The 22,500-nt window shown below is 46.4% G+C and overlaps 1 protein-coding gene across 2 annotated transcripts in view; it reads left to right on the top strand.

Annotated features, from left to right (window-relative positions):
* LOC143286734 (uncharacterized) overlaps window positions 1-22,500 on the top strand; it is a 63,801-nt gene that overhangs the window by 1,699 nt on the left and 39,602 nt on the right. For both annotated transcript variants that reach the window (XM_076594455.1, XM_076594454.1), the window contains exon 2: window positions 3,929-4,040. In XM_076594455.1, the coding sequence (XP_076450570.1) occupies window positions 3,929-4,040 (112 nt within the window). The remainder of the gene's footprint in view (window positions 1-3,928; window positions 4,041-22,500) is intronic.

The following is a 22,500-nucleotide window of genomic DNA, read 5'->3' as shown; positions in this document are numbered from 1 at the left end:
CTCTGGATATATATATATATATATATATATATATATATATATTTTTTTTTTTTTTTTTTTTTTTGGTCTCCTCTCTGCGTGACAGTGATGAATGGGTGGACTTGTACATACAGACTTTTCAACCTTACCCCCCCACAACCCCACTCCAATCCCTCCCCAGCACCCCACGACCTCTGCACCACTGTCTGTCTGTCTCACTTTCACTCTTTCGAGATAACATGAGTTTTGAGAATATTGTCAACAAATAGGAAAACAAATATAATCATCAGGCATCATTTTTTTTTTCTGTGTGAAATACAGGCTTCTCTCCCTGGGGAGAGCGCGTCGCTACACCGAGAGCGCCACCTTTTTTCCTGCCTTGCCCCCCTTCTACCCGGGAAAAAACACACGAAAACACTTCAGAACAACAAAACCAAATGATACCCACACCGAAACACACACACACACACACACACACACACACACACACACACACACACACACAGAGGCACACATACAAACAAAGGGGCACACACACACACGTATACACAAACGCACACACACACACACACACACACACACACACACACACAATCTCTCTCTCCCTCTCTCACGTTAAGGAAATACTGGTGATCTCCCTCTACCCCTCTGTGTCCTTCCGTCTGTCTGTTTGCCCACCCCTCTCTCTCCTCCTCTGTTTATCTCTCCCCCCCCCCTCGCCCTTACCCCAACCCCTCCCCCTATCCCCCCTCTCCCCTCCACCCCGTCCGCGGCCGCCCTTACCCTTCTCTCTCATGTGGACGTAACGCTTGGTTTGCCGATACGTTGACTAAATAACCCAACAACGACTGAACAAAATAGGCCCCCTGTCCTTTTCCAACACAACATCCAACAGTACTTTCGTGTGTACATTGTGTCCAAACCCATGTTGACCGCAGTCAAACTATCCACACTTCCTCAGTCACCACCCCCCCCCCTCCACCCCCCACCCCGCCCATTCGCTTGCTCCTCCCCCCTCCCTCTCCCCCGTCACCCCTCTCCCTTCCCCGTCTCAGAACCTTTTGAACAACGGCAGTCAACCTCAACATCCAAACGTGTGTCGGCGTCATCATCATCATCATCGTAATTTTCCTCTAATTCTTTTCTTACGACACGTCTCTACAGATCTTTTCCGTCGTTTTGGCCACACGCACCTAATTTATAAATTTCCCCGGGACACACAGTTCGTTTTCAAAATGGCGTCATTGTGTGCACAGAGTTACCCGTCTTGACCACACAGCGGTGGGGTGGGTGGGTGAATGATGATAAAGGGGAAAAGGTGGGCGGTAGAGAGAGAGAGAGAGAGAGAGGGGAGGAAGGAGGGGGGGAGGAGGATGCGTGGCTTATTGGGAAACAGAAAATGGTCCGTTGATACAGGCTGGCACGAGGAGACGTGTCGATGATTAGGGACGTTTAACAGGAGGGTGTGATGGTAGTGGTGTTGGTGGTAGGGTGGGGGGTGGGGGTTGGGGGGGGGGAGGGGGGGGAGATAGACTGGAAAGACAAACACTGAGCCCCAGTCTGTTGACGGTACTGCCACGAGGAAGGCGAGAGACAGACAGACAGACAGAGAGAGAGAGAGAGAGAGAGAGAGAAGCAAGACTCAGGTGTGAAGTCCGGGTTTATCACGCCTTTTCGACTTTTGCCTGCATCCCGCTCCCATGGGCCCGTTGATTGATGGAATCGCTGTGTCAACAACAGAGAGGGGACTTGTCCCTCCCCCCCCTCCCGCCCCCCCCCCCCCCCCCCCGCCGCTCAGGGTCTGACTGCCAGTCCACATGGCTTCACACTACTCACACAATCACTGATGAAAGGCCGCAACAGTGGAATTCGCAAGCGTCGCTCTTGAGAGAGAAGCGTGCTACGCATGTGTGAAAAAATGGGGTCTTCGACTAAAACCGAACCAGACACAGACACATTGGCACACACACACACACACACACACACACACACACACATACTTGAAATTAAATATTTTCTCTTAAACTTGTTCGACTGTGTCAACTCTGAAATTATGTTGACTGTCTCCGCTCTGACTTAGCGAGTCCATCAAAAATAATAGACTTACTCTGAAAGCAGTTTAAGGGGAAGGTGTGTGTGTGTGTGTGTGTGTGTGTGTGTGTGTGTGTGTGTGTGCGTGCGTGCGTGTGTGTGTGTGTGTGCGTGTGTGTGTGTGTGTGTGTGTGTGTGTGTGTGTGTGTGTGTGTGTTTTGTTGTTATTGTGTGTGTGTGTGTGTGTGTGTGTGTGTGTGTGTGCTGTTGTTGTTATTGTTCTTGTGTGTGTGTGTTGTTGTTTTCGTGTGTGTGTGTGTGTGTGTGTGTGTGTGTGTGTGTGTGTGTGTGTGTGTGTGTGTGTGTGTGTGTGTGTGTGTGTGTGTGTGTGTGTGTGTGCACGCGCACACAGAAAGGGGACATAACTTGGTACACTAACTGTCATTTTGTTCTGTTTTACTCGTCTCATTCAAAAGATTTTCTGAATTGCTGCAACACTTTGTTTAAAGATAAGACTTCAAAGATAAGGTCCACTGGCAGGCACAGCCGGCTATTGTTGTAGAATGCCATGATCTTAGTTTTGTGTGCGTCTCAGGTTCCACCTCACAACTGACTGAAGTCAGCACTGGCATACACACATTATACGCTATTCAAAAAAAAAATCATCTCGATTAAATAGGGGAATACGTATCATTCAATGACGAGCACAATAGCCGAGTGGTTAAAGCGTTGGACTTTCAATCTGATGGGCCCGGGTTCGAATCTCGGTAACGGCCCCTGGTGGGTAAAGAGTGGAGATTTTTCCCATCTCCCAGGTCTAGTCAACATATGCACAGACCTGCTAGTTCCTGAACCCCCTTCGTGTGTATGCGCAAGCGGACCAAATACATACGTTAAAGATCCTGTGATCCATGTCAGCGTTTGGTGGGTTATGGAAACAAGAACATACCCAGCATGCACACCCCCGAAAGCGGAGTATGGCTGCCTACATATCGGGGTAAAAACCGCCACGCACGTAAAAGCCCACATGTGTACATACGTGGGAGCTGCAGCCCACGAACGCAGAAGAAGAAGAAGAAGAAGAAGTATCAGTAAATAGCAATATTACGAAAAGGTGACTTATCGAATGAATGAAAGAAAGAATGAACGAACAAACGAACGAATGAACGAATGTAATGTCCTGTTTTAGCATCCCGAATCATTTCACCTATTGGTTACATTTCCACGGTTTGTGGGACGAAAAGCGGCAAAAAGCAAGATAGTGGCACGTTAGTTTAGTGACTGAATCCGCCGTCAAAATTGAGTAAAATAACGTAAAAAAAAAAAAAAAAAAAAGAAAAAAAAAGAAGAAAAAGAAAAGAAAAGAGAGAGAGTCTTCTTCTTCTGCGTTCACTCGTATGCACACGAGTGGGCTTTTACGTGTATGACCGTTTTTACCCCGCCATGTAGGCAGCCACACTCCGTTTTCGGGGGTGTGCATGCTGGGTATATTCTTGTTTCCATAACCCACCGAACGCTGACATGGATTACAGGATCTTTAACATGCGCATTTGATCTTCTGCTTGCATATACACACGAAGGGGGTTCAGGCACTAGCAGGTCTGCACATATGTTGACCTGGGAGATCGTAAAAATCTCCACCCTTTACCCACCAGGCGCCGTCACCGTGATTCAAACCCGGGACCCTCAGACTGACAGTCCAACGCTTTAACCACTCGGCTATTGCGCCCGTCAAGAGAGAGTCGAAATGCACTGAAAATGGGGTCACAACATTTACTTATGGTAATATCGTTTCCTACATACACAAAACATTGCCGGTAAAACAGGTGCAGTAATTTAGGATGCTAAAATAGGATGGCTAAATGAATGAATGAATGAATGAACGAACAAACGAACGAAGGTGCCTCTCACTGTGCAGGCGAATGGCCGGAAGAGGAAGACGAGGGCGATGAGGAAAACAGCAAAGATGGAGACCGCATGGGAGATAACTCTAGTCACAAGCATTCACAAGTGGAGGCTACTCTCACCTGGTAAGCGCACGTGTTTTTATTTTTTTTATTTTTTAGTGTTGTTGTCTTGTTCTGTTTCAGTTCGCTTCCTTTTTTTGTTTGTTTCCTTTGCTTCGTTTGTTTCTGTCTCTTGTTTTTCTGTTGTTTTATTGTTACTTTTTTGTTTTCTTTTGTTCGTTTTGTTTGTTTTCTTTTGTGGTCTTGAAGTGTGAAATCTATTGAAAGTTTTCAACAACAACAACAACATTCTTGTGGTTTTTTGTTGTTGTTTTTTTGTTGTTTTTTTCCCTTTTTTCCCCCCTTTTTTGTCAAGGCCTGACTAAGCGCGTTGGGTTACGCTGCTGGTCAGGCATCTGCTCGGCAGATGTGGTGTAGCGTATATGGATTTGTCCGAACTCAGTGACGCCTTGAGCTACTGAAATACTGTGGTTTTTGTTTGATTGGGGCTTTTGTTTTTCGTCCTCTTCCTTACACGGAACTTTGTCGTGAATTCAGATCCACAGTGAACAGAAGTTCTTTCTTTCTGTCTGTCTGTCTGTCTATCTGTCTCCATCCTCTCTACATAATTATATATCTCTCTCTGCGCACGCACGCGCGCGCGCGTTCGTGTGTGTGTGTGTGTGTGTGTGTGTGTGTGTGTGTGTGTGTGTGTACAAACGTTCCGAAAGTTAATCGACGTCCGTGTTCAACCAATAGTCCAATATTAGCGATAAAATTTCGGCTTTCAAAACTAGCGTTCAAAATTGAATGCAGCATCATTCGTTTGCCATGAGCAGGTTCTTGGATGCTGACAAACGTCAAACGACATGAGAAAGAGTCCACCGTGGATCTGAACTTTCTCTCCATGTTTCTGTGAAGTTATTTTCTAAAACTGGTTCACCTGTGAGTAGTCAGAATGACCGACCAAGCTTACATAGTGTTGTGGGCAAAATTTATCCTGGGCACCAAATAACAGTTTTGTTTGTATGATTTATGTCTTTTGTTCGTCAGTGTGCGTCAGCCGGATACTGGATGTTTCTTCTTCTTGTTCCCATTCTTGTTCTTGTTTTTCATGTTCTTGTTTTTCTTGTTCTTCTCCTTCTCCTTCTTCTTTTTCTACTACATCTACTTCTTCCTCCTCCTCCTCGTTCTTCTTCTTCTTCTTCTCCTCCTCGTTCTTCTTCTCCTCCTCCTCCATTTCCTTCTCCTCCTCCTCCTCGTTCTTCTTCCTTGTTCTTCTTCTTCTCCTCCTCCTCCTCCTCGTTCTTCTTCTTCTCCTCCTCCTCCTCGTTCTTCTCCTCCTCCTCCTTGTTCTTCTTCTTCTTCTCCTCCTTCTCGTTCTTCTTCTTCTTCTTCTCCTCCTCCTCCTCGTTCTTCTTCTTCTTCTCCTCCTCCTCCCTTTCCTTCTCCTCCTCCTCGTTCTTCTTCTTCTTCTCCTCCTCCCTTTCCTTCTCCTCCTCCTCGTTCTTCTTCTGCTTCTTCTTCTCCTCGTTCTTCTTCTTCTCTTTCTCCTCCTCCTCCTCGTTCTTCTTCTTCTTCTCCTTCTCCTCCTCCTCCTTCTCATTCTCTTCTTCGTTCGAGGGCTGCGACTCCCGTGGAAACACTTTTTTCACGTGGAGATTTCAAACAGTTTTCATCCCGCCATTCAGGCAACCATGGACCAGCTCCGTTTTCGGGGATTATCGGGAGTGTTCAAACGAGTTGTTTTTTTCTTTCGTGTGTCTTTACTCGCTTTGAGACAAGCTGCAGGTCAACAAAACTGGTGTAGTCATAATCGAAAAGAGATGTATTCTTCATCCCGCTGAATGCTAAAAATATATCTTTCAGCAGAACCGTAGTATAATAATAATAATAATAATAATAATAATAATAATAATAATAATAATAATGGATACTTATATAGCACACTATCCAGAAATCTGCTCTAGGTGCTTTACAAAAACGCTTTTGTTAACATAAAACATTATATCTATGTTACATACACACACCAAAATGTGACTACACACACACACACACACACACACACACACACACATTTTAACATGCATGTGTATCTAACAGCTACCCTAACACATACGCACACATAGGCAGGCACAAACTTACACAAACACACGCACACACAATACACATTCATATACATGCATGTAGTTATGTACACATACATATGTATACACACATAGTCAAGCACAGCTAACGCAAAGGAAGTGGACCTGCCACAAGTGAACTTACTGCTGAGGGAAAAGGTGAGTTTTGAGACGAGATTTAAAAGATGCGAGGGAATCAGAATGACGGAGGTTATCAGGGAGCTTGTTCCACGTCTTTGGCGATTGAAAAGAAAACGATCTGTGTCCATAGTATATTATATATAATACCGACGAACATAAACTTGTCACGCGCAGCCTCGCTCTCATATTGGACATGTATCTATCTAGGTACCTAATAAAAGATACAGAAGGTTTTAAGTTCAGCTGAGGCAATGATCGTCTTGAGATGAAACATTACTATCTTGCAAGAGGAAGAAAATAATGATAATTACAACAACAGAAAAAAAAAGAAAAAAAAAAGTAGTAACGATAATAATGATAACGATAGTAATAGTAATAATATTTAGTATTGATATAGCGCTGATTCTTGTGCAGAGACAAATCAAAGCGCTTTCACACCTTGCAGTCATTCACACGCATGCATAACTCTAAACTTGAGAAACAAAAGACAAAGAAGAGGCAGGGGAGGGAGGCTGGCTATCATGGAAAGAGGTGGGTTTTAAGGCCAGATTTGAAAGAGCTGAATGCGGATTACCTGACGAAGCGAAAGAAGAAGTTCATTCCAATCGCAAGGTCCAGAGACAAGAGAAGGAACGGCGGCCGACAGTGGAGTGTTTGAATCTGGGTGTGCGTAAACAGAGTGGATCCGAAGCCGATCGCATAGAGTGAGATGGGGTGTAAGGTGAAAAAAGCTTTGAATAGAATTGAGAGAACAGACGAGGAGACGGGATCCGCGGTGACTTTTTGAAGAGGGGAAAAAGGTGGCTGGAATAGGACTTCTTCTTCTTCTGCGTTCACTCGTATGCACACGAGTAGGCTTTTACGTGTATGACCGTTTTTACCCCGCCATGTAGGCAGCCATACTCCGTTTTCGGGGGTGTGCATGCTGGGTATGTTCTTGTTTCCATAACCCACCGAACGCTGACATGGATTACAGGATCTTTAACGTGCGTATTTGATCTTCTGCTTGCATATACACACGAAGGGGGTTCAGGCACTAGCAGGTCTGCACATATGTTGACCTAGGAGATCGTAAAAATCTCCGCCCTTTACCCACCAGGCGCCGTCACCGTGATTCGAACCCGGGACCCTCAGATTGACAGTCCAACGCTTTGACCACTCGGCTATTGCGCCCGTCAGTTGGAATAGGACAGCAGTGGTGAGACTTCGGAAAACTTTTTCATAAACTTCAGCTGTCTTCTTTGGGAATAGTGACTGAGTCCACGCCCCTTCTGTACGAAGTTAACCCGTACATGCCAAACAGAACATTGAGATCTCTTGATTCCTCCCTGGCAGCTAACTGTTCCCCGATACTTCCTTAACTCCTGTGGAAAGAGGTCATTTTCCGTCTTCGGCCCAACAACTTGGAATTCTCTGCCTATTGCTCTCAGACAAACAACTCATCTATCTACATTTAAAGCAAATTTTAAAACTTATCTCTTAAAAAACAAACAAACAAACTTGTCATAACTCAAATAGTGCTGTTGTCCCAGGCCCATGGCAATGTGAATGTGTGTGATGGGTGAGTAGAGAGAATGGGGTTGGGTAGATGGATGGTGGTGGTGTGGTTCGAAAGGGAGAATGACTGTCGATTTTTACCCCATTTACCTTTTCTATCCAAAACTTTATTTTACAATTTTTACAGAATCTGTGGCATGTAGATTACAATTATGGTCCTTTTTACATGTATGTAGTTTAAGTGAAAATTGCTGTTATCTCAGCCGTTTAATCATGTGTGTGTGTGTGTGTGTGTGTGTGTCTGTGTGTGTGTGTGTGTGTGTGTTTATGTGAGTGTTGGAGTGTAACAGTTGTAGTATTGAGAGTATGTTACTTTGTGAGTTTTATGCATTGTGTTTTTATAATATCAATGATTCTGTTTTATGTTTCTACTACTTTTTATATGCTTTCTTGTTTCACTTTGGATACTGGATTGTAAAGCGCTTAGAACTTGCTTATGTTTGTATTATAGAGCTATATAAAGATAAAATATTATTATTATTATATTGTTATTAAGCGTAGGACACTCCTCCGTTGATTGTCGGTAGAAGAGATGGGGTTGCGGGTAAGACTGAAAAAGGGAAAAAAACAAAACAAAAAAACCCAAACAAACCCCAAGCAAACAACCCCCTCCTCCCCCCCAACCCCCCAAAAAAAACAACAACAAAAAACAAAAACAAAACAAAACACAAACAACAACAAAAAACAAAACAAAACAAAACAAAAACAAAACAAAACAAACAAACAAACAAAAAACCAAAACCAAAACCAAACAAAAACGAGGCGGGGGGGGGGGGGGGGGGGGGGGGGGGGGGGGATAAAAAAATAAAAAGCACTCATCAATCATTTTTTCACCACGGAAACATCACACGCGCCAAGATATCGCAACAACAATAACAACAACAACAACAACAACAACAGCAACAAAAAGCGATATGGCACCAATCCCTTAATTAATAATAAAATAAACCCAGACTGTCTCCCCAGGATAGACAGTTATCTCTCACCCCGCTACCCTCACGCTCTCAGCCCAGCCAAATTCCTACTACCGGCCAGTAGGGGGGCGCCCCTATAGTGAGTGGCAAGATGTCTGCCAAGTGGCGGGAAGCGGCGCTGGTATGGAAGAGGCCGAGAAGCTCTGAAGGGCAGGGCGAAGAGGGAGGAGGTGTGTGGTAGGGGGGGTTGCCGGGGGGGGGGGGGGCCTAGGAGGTGCTGGGAGGTGGGGGGGTGCTGGACGGGGTGGGCCATGGGGTTGAGGAGGGGGGGTGGGGGGGGTGGGAGAGGAAGGGAGGTAAACACGGGAGCTGTCAGTACGGGGGAAACAAGGGTTGTGATTGACACGTTTGTCCAACTCGGCATACCTCCGTGTCTCCAGATGGGGACTGTGTCCCGCTGTGCGAACAGGACTGGGAAATGGGGTGGGTGTGGGTAAGGTGTTGGGCAAGGGGGGGAGAAGGGGTTGGGGGTGGGGGCGGGGGGTGGGGGTGGTGGTGGGAGGCGAGGGGGAACCAGGCGTTGTTGCGGGGTTGAGGGAGCAGGAGGAGGAAGAGGGGAAGGAGGGGGGGGGGGGGGGGAGAGGGAAGATGACGACAAGTTATCTGAAGAGGGCTGACTGAAAAGTCTAAACGTCCGTCCATTATCAGCTTTTGCCCGGGCCCCCAAACTGACTGGGCGGGGGGGGGGGGGGGGGAGCTGTGCCGAGGCTCTACTACACCTGCTTTTTATCATCACACAACTGCAGGTGTGTTGACAAAACGTGTGGCCCACCACGACAGTTATTTTTCAGTTAAAAACAAGAATTTATAGGGGGAAGCAGGAAAAAAAAAACAACCCACCACCACCACCACCACCACCACACAATGTATTTGCCGGAAGATGTCTTTGGAGACAAGCTGACAATGATTGATACATAATCTTGGAAGAGTTTTCCGGGTTGATGTGGAAGCAGCCACAAAAGCAAATTACAAAACAAAACGGGTATTGGTATTTGTATTTCTTTTTATTACAACTGATTTTTCTGTGTGAAATTCGGGCTGCTCTCCACAGGGAGAGCGCGTCGCTATACTACAGCGCCACCCATTTTTTAAGTATTTTTTTTTTCCTGCGTGCAGTTTTATTTGTTTTTCCTATCGAAGTGGATTTTTCTTCAGAATTTTGCCAGGAACAACCCTTTCGTTGCCGTGAGTTCTTTTACGTGCGCTAAGTGCATGCTGCACACGGGAATGGGACCTCGGTTTACCGTCTCATCCGAATGACTAGCATCCAGATCACCACTCAAGGTCTAGTGGAGGGGGAGAAAATATCGGCGGCTGAGCCGTGATTCGAACCAGCGCCCTCAGATTCTCTCGCTTCCTAGGCGGACGCGTTACCTCTAGGCAATCACTCCACCGTACTTCCCGGTATGCAGAATAGACAAGTAGACATGCTGATATCATGATTACGAATGATGTCGCCTGCGTCGAATGTGCAGACCTACACAGGTATTCTCAAGGGCATCGTGTACTGCATACCCAAACTTGTAGGCTACAACACATGCGCACGTGCATGTGGGTTGCACACTATAACATCCACCCCAAAACACACACACACACACACACACACACACACATACACACAAACCAGGCACAAACTTCACAGGAACGACACAACTTATATGATCACACTCATCCATGTCATTGCCGCTTTTTGTCGTTTTCTTTTTTAAACTACACACGTACGCGTTAACAAACACGTAGATAAACCAAGAGTAGGCGCCCCATCCTTTCAGTTTGCTTAACTTGCACGAGTGAGAATTATCTTCCTTTCTCATAGCGCTCCAATGACCGTTCCAATGGTTCAGTTTGCTTAACTTGCATGAGTCAGAATTATCTTCCTTTGTCATATCGCTCCTATGACCGTTCCAAGGAGTTGCGGCGTGTGTACATATGTCTCACGGACAAGTACAGATAAAAGGAACCAAGACAATCTGTTTCGAGGGATGACTTGGCTGATTCAACAGGTTTTTCATTTGTATCCCCCGCCCCCCCCCCCCCCCTTTTTTTTGGTTCTCTCTGCCTTATCTCCCATGTCGAGGACAATGACCACTCGTTGCTTTTCAACGGTACAAAGTTCCAAATTTCCCACACAGACCCAATGTCCGTGTGACACCGCTCCTCAAACTCCAGCCCATGTCCTGCAAGACTGCCCTCTACACAAACAGCTGAGGCCGCCAGATCTGGCACGGTCCTGCTCGCTCCAGGACAAGTTGTAGGGAACGGCTACAGAGCTCCAGCGGACTGCGTGACCTACTCTGGACTGACCGTCTGAACATGACCTGGGAACGCTGAAGGTATATATGTGGAGTGATGGCCTAGAGGTAACGCGCCCGCCTAGGAAGCGAGAAAATCTGAGCGCGCTGGTTCGAATCACGGCTCAGCCGCCGATATTTTCTCCCCCTCCACTAGACCTTGAGTGGTGGTCTGGACGCTAGTCATTCGGATGAGACGATAAACCGAGGTCCCGTGTGCAGCATGCACTTAGCGCACGTAAAAGAACCCACGGCAACAAAAGGGTTGTTCCTGGCAAAATTCTGTAGAAAAATCCACTTCGATAGGAAAAACAAATAAAACTGCACGCAGGAAAAAAAAAAGAAAAGAAAAAAAAGGGTGGCGCTGTAGTGTAGCGACGCGCTCTCCCTGGGGAGAGCAGCCCGAATTTCACACTGAGAAATCTGTTGTGATAAAAAGAAATACAAATACAAATACAAATATAAAGCTCCGAGGTGCCAGCACCAGCCGTTCTTTGGAGCGGTCCATGTAAGGTCACCATTCGGCAACCGACAGGGATTTGTTTCCGCGCTGTGTCATGCCGAATCCCTTCAAAAACTATGTACACACGAACTCTGATCTCCACACAGAAACAAGTGTATCATTACTGTTATTATTATAATTATCATTATTATTATTATGGTCATGTAATAAGGACAATACGAGCAGTTCAATTTGTTCACGTTGTTTATAGTTATGCGCAACAATAATAATAATGGTATTTATATGGCGCTGAATCTTGTGCATAGACAAATCAAAGCGCTTTCGCTTCAGTCATCCACACGCATGCATAACTCAAAAACTGGCGAAACTGAAGACAAGGAAGAGGCAGGGAAGGGAGGCTATTTTGAGAAGAGGTGGGTATTGCACCCCTGAAACAGTTGACAGCGAGCAGCAATAATGGTGCGATTCCATCTTCTCACCAGAACCCTTTGTATCATTCCATGGCAGGAAGAGGATTGTCATCATGGATTGCTCTCCCTCTCCCTTCTTGGAATGTAACTCTCGTGATCTGTCGCTTGCACGAGTTTTGCGTACATAACCTTTTTGGTAAAAAAAACAAAAAACAAAAACCAAAAAAAAAAAAACAAACAAAAAAACAAGAGAGGCAAGGCCTTCAAGACTTACTTGTGATAAATTAAGTCCCCTAGCATTAATTACAGAGTGATTTCCCTTTTTTACTTACTGCACCAAAACGTTTGCAAAATCAATAAAAAATTCCATGCTTAGCAAAAGAAGTTCCTGTCTGAACAAAAAAATGATAATAACGACTCCTCTTGTTGTTGTGTCAGAATAAGAGGTCAAAGTGCCAAGTTTAGAGAATACAAAAAATATAAATATAACAGTAAATGCACTTTGCATATAATTAGGCTTCTTTTTTTTAATTTTTTTGTGCCCATCCCAGAGGTGCAATATTGTTTTAAACAAGATGACTGGAAAGAACTGAATTTTTCCTATTTTTATGCCAAATTTGGTGTCAACTGACAAAGTATTTGCAGAGAAAATGTCAATGTTAAAGTTTACCACGGACACACAGACACACGGACACACACACACACACACTCACACACACACACACACACACACACACACACACAGACAACCGAACACCGGGTTAAAACATAGACTTACTTTGTTTACACAAGTGAGTCAAAAATGATCATAATGAATATGAACGAACATAATTATATCAACTCGGCCGTTTAGGTTGTGCTTGCTTGGTGCGTTCTTGTTTCCGCAGCTTACAAAAACGCTGACGTGGATTGCGGGATCTTTAATATCCGTGTTTGGTTTTCTGCTTGTTTTTAATGCACCATATTTTATTTACCTGTATGCAAACTGAATCGGAAGCATAAGCAGCATTGACTTGAAGCTGTGTGCCTTGTGAATGGAGAGAAGTTACCACTCTTTACTTTTTGTTAATCATTTGGTTCTCCTGGCCTCATTGTTTAGTAATTTCAAGTCGAAAAGCTACCGAGACAACCATGTGTTTGTTCTGTATTGTCCGTGTGTTCTGTGTGGTTTATTCAGGATCCAAGAGGATATGCCATTCTTGAATAAAAGCTAATTTGCGTTTGCATATTTCTTCTGTCATTGCTGCTATGTGCACCTGTCATAAGGACAGGCCCGGCGCTTCCTTTTTCGAGGAAGTGTCTGGGTTTGTTCCAATGTACCTTTTATTTACCTGTGTGCTAGCTGAATCAGAAGCAATAACAGCATTGACTGGAAGTTGTGTACCTTGTGAATGGAGAGAGTTACTGCTCTCTACTGTTTGTTATACTCACGAAAGGGGTTAATGCACTAGCAGGTCTGCACAGCTGACCTGGAACAGGAGATCTGAAAATGATAGCCACCCTCTCAATTCACCAGGCGCCGATACCGGGATCGAACCTAGAACACCCAGATTTCAAGTCCAGTGATTTAACCATCCGGCAGTTGCGCCCGTCATCATAGTGGTTGAAACCATTGGCATTCATCAGTCGTAGCCGACTATGGAGGCTCTGGTCCAAATTTGAAGGTGTTAGAAGCGTTTTAAGCTTGTTGATGCTTCTTTCTATTTGTTTGTTTGCCTTGTATACTGTTGAACATTTTATTTTATTTTAATTTTATTTATTTATTTTTTTTTTTACTGGAATATCTTTATTGTTTATGGATGATTCATAAAGCGAAAAAACAGAGAGGAAAATTCTTCATTCCACACATTTTCCCTCCTTTCTATTGAATGATTCTGCTCAAATGCAGTCTTTTTTTAAACTTGTGGCCTGGTGTTTTTTTTATTTTTATTTTTTATTTGAAGACACTGTTGAACTGTTGAACAGTTAATTAAAGATGTTTAAACCAGTTGGGTTATATCTTCGTCTTCGAGAGGTATGGTTTTTCATGTCTGAGAAAAAAAAAAGTGTTCTGATTTTGACCCGCGCTCTGTGACAGGCGCAATAGCCGAGTGGTTAAAGCGTTGGACTGTCAATCTGAGGGTCCCGGGTTCGAATCACGGTGACGGCGCCTGGTGGGTAAAGGGTGGAGATTTTTACAATCTCCCAGGTCAACATATGTGCAGACCTGCTAGTGCCTGAACCCCCCTTCGTGTGTATATGCAAGCAGAAGATCACATACGCACGTTTAAGATCCCGTAATCCATGTCAGCGTTCGGTGGGTTATGGAAACAAGGACATACCCAGCATGCACACCCCCGAAAACGGAGTATGGCTGCGTACATGGCGGGGTAAAAACGGTCATACACGTAAAAGCCCACTCGTGTGCATACGAGTGAACGTGGGAGTTGCAGCCTACGAACGAAGAAGAAGAAGAAGAAGATGACCCGCGCCCTTCGTTTGAACAAGAGGAGTGTCAACAATACCACTTAGGGCTTAGTTTTAGAGTGGGTGAGACGATCTGGCAGTCAGTGCCTCTTCAGACCACAACTGATGGATCGGGTCAAGTACTGGCTGTGGATAATTTAGAGAGGGGGGGAGGGAGAGAGAGAGAGAGAGGAGGGAGGGGGAGAGAGAGGGGAGGAGAGAGGGAGAGAGAGAGGGGAGGAGAGAGAGAGAGAGAGAGAAGGGGAGGGAGCGAGAGAGAAAGGGAGAGAGAGAGGCGGGAAAGAGAGAGAGAAGGGGAGGGAGAGAGAGAGAGAGGAGGGGAGGAGAGAGAGAGGGGAGGAGAGAGAGAGAGAGAGAAGGGGAGGGAGCGAGAGAGAAAGGGAGAGAGAGAGGCGGGAGAGAGAGAGAGAAGGGGAGGGAGAGAGAGAGAGGAGGGGAGGAGAGAGAGAGGGGAGGGGAGGAGAGAGAGAGGGGAGGAGAGAGAGAGAAAGGGAGAGAGAGAGAGAGAGAGAAGGGAGAGAGGGGGGAGGGGTGTGAAGGAGAGAGACAGAGATAGATGGAGAGAAAGAGGGGTAGAAAGAGAGACAGAGAGAGAGAGAGAGAGAGAGAGAGAGAGAGAGAGAGAGACGAATAGAGGGGGAAGGAAGAGAGAGGGGAGAGAGATGACGATAACGATATTTTATTCAGAGTAAGGCCAAAGCCCCTTACTGAAGGGGGTCATACAAGAAAATAAATAAGGAAAATGACTTGACACGATAAACCAACATCACAAATCAACCAAAAGTAACTAATACAATACTCAACAACATTCACAAAATAACAATTCGAAGTCTCTTCAATGCCTTATATAAGTATATGGCCAAGTTTTGTTGGGTAAGCTCATGTTTTGACGACATGACCAGATTAAATCTAAAAGCACAGGGATCTTTATAATATTTAGGTGGAATTAATCTTTGTGTGAGGTCACTCAAAGCAGGGCAACATAGCAAAAAATGCAATTCATCTTCCCTACCCAGGTTGCACAATCGACACATATATACATATCCATTCCTACTACAGTATCTGAAACTGTAAACAGCAACATTAGAAACACCAAATCTAAATTTTGTCAGTGTACTCTTTACATATCTGTTTATTTCCATCCCAATATATGGTTCAGGCCCCTGCGATGTTTTAAAGATTCTAAACTGTGGCAAATCTATCGCTAGTTTCCATATGGTCATGCCAATCTTGCCACCTACAATCAACTATTGGCTGTCTAAAACACTTTATAAAACATGCAATATCTTCAACACCTTGATTATCCCACACAAAAGAATAACCATAAGAATTTAAGCACTGACGAACACACGTTGCCCATGTTTTTTTGTGGTCATTATTATCTAAGGAATACAACATCCGATAAGCTTTGAACGGTAGCCTGTTTTCGTTCATTCTTGTAAGTTTCAACCAATGCTTAATGCATTTAATGTACGAGTTTGAATAAATTGGATATCTCCCTAGCTCCCCATACACAAGATCATTGGGCGTTCGGATGTCCACATTCAAAAATCGTTTCATTGCAAACAGGTGTACTTTTTCTGTTTGTTCACTCTTTTCCAAGGTCCATATTTCTGCAAGAGGGAAGAGGGAGAGACGGAGAGAGAGAGAGGGGGAGAGGAGAGAGAGAGGGGGAAGGAAGGGAGATGGGGAGAGGGAGGGAGAAAGAGAGAGAGAGAGGAGAGAGAGAGAGAGAGAGAGAGGGAAAGGGAAAGAGAGACGAATGGAGAGAGAGAGAGAGGGAACACACACACACACACACACACACACACACACACACACACACACACACACACACACACAAGATCGTGCTGCCTAAAACATCACAGCACTTCAGTCCCCTCCCTGCCCCACCCCGGGTGGGTATGTATGTGTGTGTGTGTGGGTGAGTGTGGAAGAATGAGGGTGTGTGTGTGTGTGTGTGTGTGTGTGTGTGTGTGTGTGTGTGTGTGTGGTGGGGGAGGGGTGGGGGGGTTGTGCCGATGGCGGGTGATACATTATCATGTCAGGGAAGCACTCGCTCATACTTGGTACGGTGCTGTTTATCATATCAGCTCTTCACGTTTAGTTCTCTGAGGTCCAGCCACGTACTTTGGTTTTGTCTCGTGCCTGTTATGTATTGGGGGGTGGGGGTGGGGGGAGTGGGGAGGGGGGGGAGAGACTTTGACTGGTCTATCAGGTCAGGTGAATGGTTCGTGTAGAGAGAGAGAGAGAGAAAGAGAGAGAGAGAGAAAGAGAGAGAGAGGTGGGGAGGGAGGAAGAGAGAGAGAGAGAGAGAGAGAGAGAGAGAGAGAGAGAGAGGAGGGTTGGGGGGAGAGACAGAGATGGAGAGAGGTAGATAGAGAATGAGGTGGGGAGGGAGAGAGAGGGAGAGAAAGAGACAGAGAGAGACAGATAGAGAGGTGGGGAGGGAGAGAGAAAAGGGGAGAGAGAGAGAGAGGTGGGGAGGGAGAGAGAGAGGAGAGAGAGGTGGGGAGGGAGAGAGAGAGAAGGGGGGAGAGACAGAGAGAGAGAGGTGGGGAGGGAGAGAGAGAGAGAGAGAGAGGAGAGAGAGGTGGGGAGGGAGGGAGAGAGGGAGAGAGAGGGGGAGATAGAGAAGTGGGCAGGGAGGGCAGGGAGAGAGAGAGAGAGAGAGAGGGGGGAGGGAGAGAGAGGTGGGGAGGGAGGGGGAGAGAGAGTGAGATAGGGAGAGAGAGACGGATATATATATATATATATGTATATATATATATATACATATATATATATATATAGAGAGAGAGAGAGAGAGAGAGAGAGATGCCATACTTGGTGCTAGCTGTTTATCAGCTCTTCACGTTCAGTTCTCAGGGGTCCAGCCACCTATGTTGGTCCTGTCTCGTGCCTGTTCAGTTAGGTAGAGTGGAGTTATGTTTGGGGGGGGAGACTTTGACTGGTCTATCAGGTCAGGTGAACGGTTCGTGTGGAGAGAGAAAGAGACAGTGAGAGAGAGAGAGAGACAGTGAGAGAGAGAGAGCGAGAGAGGGGTGCGGAGGGAGGGAGGGAGGGACAGAGAGAGAGAGAGGTGGGGAGGGAGAGAGAGAGAAGGGGAGAGAGACAGAGAGAGAGGTGGGGAGGGAGAGAGAGAGAGGGGTGAGAGAGAGAGGTGGGGAGGGAGAGAGAGAGAGAGGAGAGAGGGAGAGAGGTGGGGAGGGAGGGAGAGAGAGAGAGAGGGAGATAGAGAGAGAGGTGGGGAGGGAGGGGGAGAGATAGAGAGAGAGAAGGAGAGAGAGGAAGAGAGAGGAGAGAGAGTGAGGATGGGAGGGTGGAGATAGAGAGGGGGGAGAGGGAGGTGGGAGGGAGGGAGAGAGAGATGAGATAGGGAGAGAGAGACGGATATATATATATATATATATATATATATATATATATAGAGAGAGAGAGAGAGAGAGAGAGAGAGAGGGAGAGAGAGAGAGAGATGTCATACTTGGTGCTAGTTACTTATCAGCTCTTCACCTTCAGTTCTCGGGGGTCCAGCCACCTATGTTGGTCCTGTCTCGTGCCTGTTCAGTTAGGTAGAGTGGAGTTATGTTGGGGGGGAGACTTTGACTGGTCTATCAGGTCGGGTGAATGGTTCGTGTGGAGAGAGAGAGAGAGAGAGAGAGAGAGAGAGAAGGAGAGAGAGAAGGAGAGGGGTGGGGAAGGAGGGAGACAGAGAAAGAGACAGAGAGAGCGAGAGAGGGGTGCGGAGGGAGGGAGGGAGCGAGAGAGAAAGGGAGATAGACAGAGAGAGAGGTGGGGAGGGAGAGAGAGAGAGGAGAGAGAGAGAGGTGGGGAGGGAGGGAGACAGAGAAAGAGACAGAGAGAGCGAGAGAGGGGTGCGGAGGGAGGGAGGGAGCGAGAGAGAGAGAGAGAGAGGTGTGAGAGAGAGAGGTGGGGAGGGAGAGAGAGAGAGGAGAGAGAGAGAGAGGTGGGGAGGGAGGGAGACAGAGAAAGAGACAGAGAGAGCGAGAGAGGGGTGCGGAGGGAGGGAGGGAGCGAGAGAGAGAGAGAGAGAGGTGTGTGAGAGAGAGAGGTGGGGAGGGAGAGAGAGAGAGGAGAGAGAGAGAGAGGTGGGGAGGGAGGGAGACAGAGAAAGAGACAGAGAGAGCGAGAGAGGGGTGCGGAGGGAGGGAGAAAGAGAAAGAGACAGAGAGAGAGGTGGGGAGGGAGAGAGAGAGAGGAGAGAGAGAGAGGTGCGGAGGGAGGGAGAAAGAGAAAGAGACAGAGAGAGCGAGAGAAGGGTGCGGAGGGAGGGAGAAAGAGAAAGAGACAGAGAGAGAGGTGGGGAGGGAGAGAGAGAGAAGGGGAGAGAGACAGAGAGAGAGGTGGGGAGGGAGAGAGAGAGAGAGGTGAAGGGAGAGAGAGGTGGGGAGGGAGGGAGACAGCAAGACCGAGAGAGAGAGAAAGGGGGGATGAGGTGGGGAATGAGGGCGAGAGAAAGAGAGAGAGAGGAGAGAGAGAGAGAGTGAGGTTGGGAGGGTCGAGATAGAGAGAGAGGGGGGAGAGAGGGAGAGAGAGAGATGTCATACTTGGTGCTAGCTGTTTATCAGTTCTTCACGTTCAGTTCTCTGGGGTCCCAGCCACGCACGTTGCCCTGTCTCGTGCCTGTTCAGTTATGTTGGGGGGGGGGAGACTTTGACTGGTCTATCAGGTCTGGTGAATGGTTCGTGTGGAGAGAGAGAGAGAGAGAGAGAGAGAGAGAGAGAGGTGGGGAAGGAGGGAGAGAGAGAGAGAGGGGAGGGAGACAGGGAGGGAGAGAGGTAGAGAGAGAGAGGGAGAGAAAGAGGGAGAGAAATGGGGAGGGAGGGAGAGAGGGAGAGAGAAAGGGTGGTGGGGAAGAATGGAGGGAGGGAGGGAGAGAGAGAAAGAGAGAGAGAGAGAGAGAGAGAGAGAGGATGGGGGTGTGAAACAATGTTTGTTTAGAAGACCATTGGCCCATTCTGAAGGAACACGAACAAGTACGTTACAATCGCGATGATGAACGAAGAAAAATATATCATCAAACAGTATTTTACGAGAGAGAGAGAGAGAGAGAGAGAGAGAGAGAGAGAGAGAGAGAGAGAGAGACAGACAGACAGACAGACAGACAGACAGACAGACAGATAGAGAAAGGCATAGGCCACAGTCTAAACGGTCTGCAAGCCCACGATTTCTCGCAGTTCCACTATTTCATTCTCTTTGAGAGACATTGTGGGATTGCGACAAAGTGTGGTCTCCTCCCATCTTTTTTTTTTTGCTCTTCTCAAATTGCGAGCAATGTGTGGGAAGTCCCCATTTATTATTATTTTTTTTTATCAAAAACATTTCCTTTGTCATCGGGGTTGGTTTCTTGTCTTTTACCAACACAAATCTTACAGAAAACACACACACACAGAGACAGAGACAGAGAGAGAGAGAGAGAGAGAGAGAGAGAGAGAGAGAGAGAGAGAGAGAGATAGGGGGGTGGGGTGGGGGTTGGGGGGGCACAACGACAACGACAATCACGATAATTGTGGTGACGTTTGTGTTGACGGTGATGGCACAGTATTGGTTTAAAAAAAAATTAAAAAAAAGAAAGAAAAAAAGTGTGTATGTGTGTGCATGTGAATGAGTGAGTGAGTGGGTGGGTGGGTGGGTGAGTGAGAGAGTGAGTGTGTGTGTACGCGCGTAGCGTCAGACTGTCAACCTGTTTTCTTCTTCTTCTTCTTCTGCGTTTGTGGCCTGCAACTTCCACGTTCACTCGTATGCACACGAGTGGGCTTTTACGTGTATGACCGTTTTTACCCCGCCATGTAGGCAGCCATACTCCGTTTTCAGGGGTGTGCATGGTGGGTATGTTCTAACCCACCGAACGCTGACATGGATTACAGGATCTTTAACGTGCGTATTTGATCTTCTGCTTGCATATACACACGAAGGGGGGTTCAGGCACTAGCAGGTCTGCACATATGTTGACCTGGGAGGTCTTATAAATCTCCACTCTTTACCCACCAGGCGCCGTCACCGTGACTCGAACCCGGGATCCTCAGATTGACAGTCCAACGCTTTAACCACTCGGCTATTGCGCCCGTCAACCTGGTTTTTTTTAATTTTTAAATTTTTTTAAATTTAATTATTTCGCTGTCCTGGTCTGTTTTCGTCCACTAAGTAGATGTGTGACGTTTTCGCTCTCGAAACAACTGTTCCCCAGACATGAACTGGACATACTGCTGATCGTCACAAATCCCCCTGTTTGCGGACAATTGGCCCAGGAAGCGAAAGCAGTGGGCGCTATCTCAGTTTTCATCCTGTACTAACTTGAAGTCCATCAGAAAAATCAAAACTTTCCGACTACTGAGGTTGATACAAAGGGCAGTTTCTTTCTTTCTTTCTTTTTTTTTTCTCCCTCCCCCTTCTTTTTCTGAAAGTGTAAGTGGTTTTCTTCGGCTTTGGGGAACGTGTGACCATGTTTTATGGAAACCGAAACGTGTTCTGAAGACACACATCAGTGTGTACGTTTTATGCCTGCAGTTTTATTTGTTTTCCTATCGAAGTGGTTTTTTAAAATTTATCATCATCATCATCATTATTATTATTATTTATATTATCATTATTATTATTTATCTATTTTACTATTATTATTGTTATTATTATTATTATTATTATTTATTTTACTATTATCATTCTTATTATTATGTTTTTAATACAGAATTTTGCCTGGGACAACCCTTTTACTGCCGTGGTTTCTTTTACGTGCGCGAAGCGCATACTGAACACAGGACCTCGGTTTATTGTCTCATCACTAACGTACAGACCACCACTCAAGGTCTGGTGGAGGGGGAGAAAATAGTAGCGACAGTGTAATTCGAACCAGTGCACTCAGATTCTCTCGCTTCCTGGGCGGACGCGTTACAATTAGTCCAACACTCCCACATACGTACATGTACCGTAATTTTCGGTAACAAGACACTGCAGCGCATAAGGCGCATCCCCTGAATTTACAGAAAAAAGTTAGTTTGAACTCGTATAAGGCGTACGCACCGATAAGCCGTCTGAAACGAAAAGCGAAAAAGTCCTCCATTGTAAATTAATGTATCTGCTAGCAGCGGATGTTGTTTTCCGAGTAGTGACGTCATCTTCGGAAAAAACTGGATCCGGATCCTCAGCGGTTGAGTTCTTCTTTCCGATACACGACCAACATCGACTTGCCGATGACACTGTCGTGGTTCTTGCATGCTGGGTATTTTCGTGTCTCCATAACCCACCGAACACTGCTGACATAGGTTACAGGATCTTTTAACGTGCGTATTTGATCTTCTGCGTGCGTATACACACGAAGGGGGTTCAGGCACTAAGCAGGTCTGCACATACGTTGACCTGGGAGATCGGAAAAAACTCCACCCTTTACCCACCAGGCGCCGTTATCGTGATTTGAACCCGGGACCCTCAGATTGAAAGTCCAACGCTTTAACCACTCGGCTATTGCTCCCGTCCATTGCAGTACAGAACTTAGTTGGGTGGGTGAGGTGTTATGAACGATAGGTGCATGAAAGGGGTGAGGGTTTTACGCCGTGTAGTAGTTTAAAAATTCACTTCCATTCTCAGACACGGTGCTTCGCTCTGGGCAACGAGGGCTCCGCTCGGTACGTACTGCACTGCACTGCACTGCTGCTGTAATGTGGTGTGTGATGTGATGGGATGTGATGTGAGAGGGAGGGTGGGGGGTGGGGGATAGGGGGTGCGTGGGGTAGGAGGAAAGCGGGGGTGGGGATGGGGGTAAGAACTGAATAATGAATTTATTGATGATTTCGTCATGTGTGTGTGTGTGTGTGTGTGTGTGTGTGTGTGTGTGTGTGTGTGTGTGTGTGTGTGTAGAAAAGTCTTAATTAAAAAACAACAACAAACCTTTAACCTTAATGAATTGATGATTTCGTCATGTGTGTGTGTGTGTGTGTGTGTGTGTGTGTGTGTGTGTGTGTGTGTGTGTGTGTGTGTGTGTGCGTGCCGTACTCTCCCTCCCTCTCTCTCTGTGTGCGTGTGTGTGTGTACCGTACTCTCTCTGTGTGTCTCCTCTCTCTCTCTCTGTGTCTCCTCAGTCTGTGTGTGTGTGTGTGTGTGT

This window comes from Babylonia areolata, chromosome 10, assembly GCF_041734735.1.
Source record: "Babylonia areolata isolate BAREFJ2019XMU chromosome 10, ASM4173473v1, whole genome shotgun sequence".
In the NCBI taxonomy this organism is placed as follows: Eukaryota; Metazoa; Mollusca; class Gastropoda; order Neogastropoda; family Buccinidae; genus Babylonia; species Babylonia areolata.
Note: the sequence above shows the minus strand (reverse complement) of the source record. Positions and strands in the feature narration are given on the sequence as shown.